Source organism: Antrostomus carolinensis, unplaced genomic scaffold, assembly GCF_000700745.2.
Source record: "Antrostomus carolinensis isolate BGI_N321 unplaced genomic scaffold, ASM70074v2 scaffold5488, whole genome shotgun sequence".
NCBI lineage: Eukaryota > Metazoa > Chordata > Aves > Caprimulgiformes > Caprimulgidae > Antrostomus > Antrostomus carolinensis.
Window position 1 is genome coordinate 26,992 of NW_010332169.1, and position 3,360 is coordinate 30,351.

Below are 3,360 nucleotides of genomic sequence, written 5' to 3' on the forward strand. Positions count from 1 at the left end.
ATGATATATGTAAATTGATAAAAATAAATCACCAAACTCACTTTTTTTCCCAAAACTGTATTATGAGAATAATCCTCAGACTAGTGATAATAAGAGATGTTTCCTTCCTCAGCAGGTCTGGCCACCTCTACCTCCTACCCTGATGCCCAACCCCACCAGACTTCATCCTAAGGTCCACTCCAGCCAAACAATCGCTCACAAAAGAACAAGAGTGACGGCGAAGGAGGAAGTGTAGGTGTAAGAGTCCAGACAACATGGGGTTAAAGGTCTCAAGCCTTGGTTAAATGTCTCAAACATTCATCTGATGTGTTACCATACTGATAGGAGGAAGTCAAACAAGTTGTGGTCAGATAAGGGGGTCCTGTGGTCAGAGAAGGGGGCCTTGTGGAGTCAGGGCAGCACTTTTCTGAGCCATCTCCCCCGTCGTGTAACCCAACCCAGCAAGTACAGATGGGGGAAAAGGGACTTGTCTCCAGACAGTGCCTGCGCCCAGAAGATGTCAAACAGCAGTAATTCCAGCAGAGGAAGACGAAGACTACCTGAAGACCCTACTAGTCCACCAACCCATTTCCAGAATGCAAGAACTGTGCATGACATCTAATTAGCATGAGAAGTGAGAACCTCAGCCAAGGGAAGGAGACTACCTGCCTATAAAAAACTGCAAAGATCACTGTGAGGTGGGAGCAGCCCACCCCAGGACCAGACACTGTCGCTGGCAGGACTGACACTGGACTCAGGGCTGGTGAAACCTCTCTCTCTTTCTCTTCTCCTCTTTTCCTTCTCGTAACTCTCTTTCTCTTTTCTTCTCCTAAGATATGGACCCCATGCCAGTGGTGAACCCTTCATGTAACCAAGATAAGAACCCACATTACCAACACTTTTTTATTTTCCAAGTTCAGGTTATTTACATTATAAATAAAATATTTAACTAGTCATTTGGTGTTGTTTCACCTTCATTCTGCCCAAGGGGATTTGCAGAACCTTAGTCACTCTCCTCCAGCCTCCAAGGAGGGACAGGACAGCAGGATACCTGAACTAGCAGAGCAGTCAAGGAATACTGAAAGATTTTAGGCTGAAGCCATCAGCGTCACATCTGAATACCCTGCTGGGCTATCATCTTCATTTTGGTTACCAAACAACGATGGCTGTGAGATGACAGATGTCTCCTATGCAGGAGGTTCAGGGTCCCAAGCAGTGCAAGGCAGAGGTATCCTCAGCCACAAGCACGGTACCGCAGCACAGGATGCCACATCACTGTCACCGTCCTTGTCGTGTGCCTGACCTCCACAACCACACTGACAAGAGCCATTATTCAGCATATTACTGGAAGAGGACAGAGCTCTCAGCACTGCCAGAGATAACGGTTCATCAGCACTTCCCCTCCCCACGATACCCCTTTTGCAGAAGTCCAAGAGTCCCCTGCCCCTATTCATTTCCAGCTGGAAGTCTCAATAGAAGCCAGAGAGAAAAGTTGCTTTCCCAGTGCTGTAAACTAAATGCCAGACCAGCTGGGGCAGATTTCACACATGGAGAGGAAAGGGCAAGAGTTATTTCAAAATCCTTATTGCATTCTTATGTTTCTGCATCAAGCAGAAAGTTTAGCAAGAGAGACAAGAGAGACATCCAAAATCTCTCAGCTTCTCAGCCATCAACACCAGAAGCACCATCCCACTCGACGCCACCACAAACAGACCTTGCTCCATGCCCACCAGCTCAGTGAAATCAGGGGTCTGCCCGACACAGGGACAGTCCATCTCCCCAGGCAGCTGCCCCACATCTCACAACCCCAAGGACGAGCAGTCCCTCCAGATCAGCAGATGCCCTGTGACCACTCGTTAAGGAGCTGTGTCACCCTCGTGGGACAAGGCGTGGCATTCCACGCTTGTTACACAGCCCAAACCATCCTGACTGTGCTCTCAAGCCTTTTTGATTTGAGGAGCAGATTCAAAGGAGTACAGACTACAGCTCTAATGCTGATGTTAAGGAGGTCACCACCCAAACAAGACTTTCTGGAGAAGAGGCACTGGCAGGTCTCAGCTTGGCAGCTCTGAGACAGGTGGATGTAGTGCTGCATCCTGCCTCCCGAAGTGTCAGTAAGATGCTCTAGGAAACACCATCAGAAACAGGGTAGATAAAGAGCAGCCCTCCTCCTACGACTTCCCCCAGCTGCTGGCAAGAAAGACAGTCCTCCGTGACTTGTTCAAAAGGCTCTTGGCAGAGAAAAAAAATCCTAGATCAGCCATTAAGAGGCCCAGTGTGACTGACTGCAACAGCTCAGTCTTCCCCACAGAGATGTGTGTACACACGTACCTCCTCAGGAGGTCCATCACCTTTCAAGGACTATAGAAGCTTTATCAAGGGGGAGTCACTACAATGCCAGCATTAAGACTCAACCAGGGTTCCACGCAGTAAGTGGGAAACATTTAATAATCTTGGGAAGAAGTGAGTCCCACTAGGATCACAAGAGTGCCCAAACCCCAAAGGCATTAACCTACAATCCCACACAGAGCTGGGCCTACATGTCAGGTGCTGCGTCTTACCTGTTCTCCAGCAGCGTCATGCACACGACCTCCCGCACACCCGGGTTGTTGGCTTTCTCGATGGAGCAGCTCTGCAGGTTCCAGGTAGCCAGCCTCAGGACGGGTCTGCCATCTCTCATCCCCCCAAACATCTCCACAGAGGGGCGAGTGGATATGATCTGGGTTGGACCCCCAGGTGGAAAGTCCAAGTCCTCGCTCTGGAGGCTCAGAGAAGTGGGGCTGGGGTGAGGCTTGGCTGTGAAGTTGAGGCCACCGTTGGTGTTTGTCGAAGGGGGACGGGACCGCTCCGCGAAAATCTGATGCCTGATTTTGTCCAGGAAGGAGGAATTGATGCAGTCCATCCTCACTAGGTCCTCAATACTTTTGAAGGGCCCATGCTCTTTACGGTAGTCCACAATACTGTTGGCGATCTTCTCGGTGATGCCGCGGATGCTCATGAGCTGGGCTGGGGTGGCTGTGTTGATGTTGATCTTGGTGGCGGAGAGGTGATGCTCGGAGGCCGGGTCCTTGCGCAGGGAGCTGGGTGAGTGCTGTGCCGAGCTGCCCTTGCTGCTCACGCAGATCTCAAACTTCACCTGCTCCAGCTTAGCCGCCCCCACCCCGCTCACCAACGCCAGGTCCTCCACTTTCTTAAAACCACCGATGTACTCCCGGTACTCCACGATGTTCTGGGCCACCACCCGGGTGACCCCGGGGAGGGTCATCAGCTCCTCCTCCGTGGCCGTGTTGATGTTCAGCCTTTCCTGGTTGACGAGGATGTTGCTGAAGTTACACGCGGCGCTGAACTTGCGGCTGTGACACAGGTCGGCCGGGTCGCGGG

The 3,360-nt window shown here is 51.3% G+C and overlaps 1 protein-coding gene across 1 annotated transcript; it reads right to left on the reverse strand.

The window, feature by feature from the left end:
• Window positions 1-2,540: 2,540 nt before the first annotated feature.
• EEPD1 (endonuclease/exonuclease/phosphatase family domain containing 1) lies at window positions 2,541-3,355 on the reverse strand (the record flags this gene model as incomplete). Its single annotated transcript, XM_010173388.1, has 1 exon — window positions 2,541-3,355. A coding segment is annotated over one exon (815 nt), but the record flags the coding sequence as incomplete, so codon positions are not given.
• Between the last annotated feature and the right edge of the window lie 5 nt (window positions 3,356-3,360).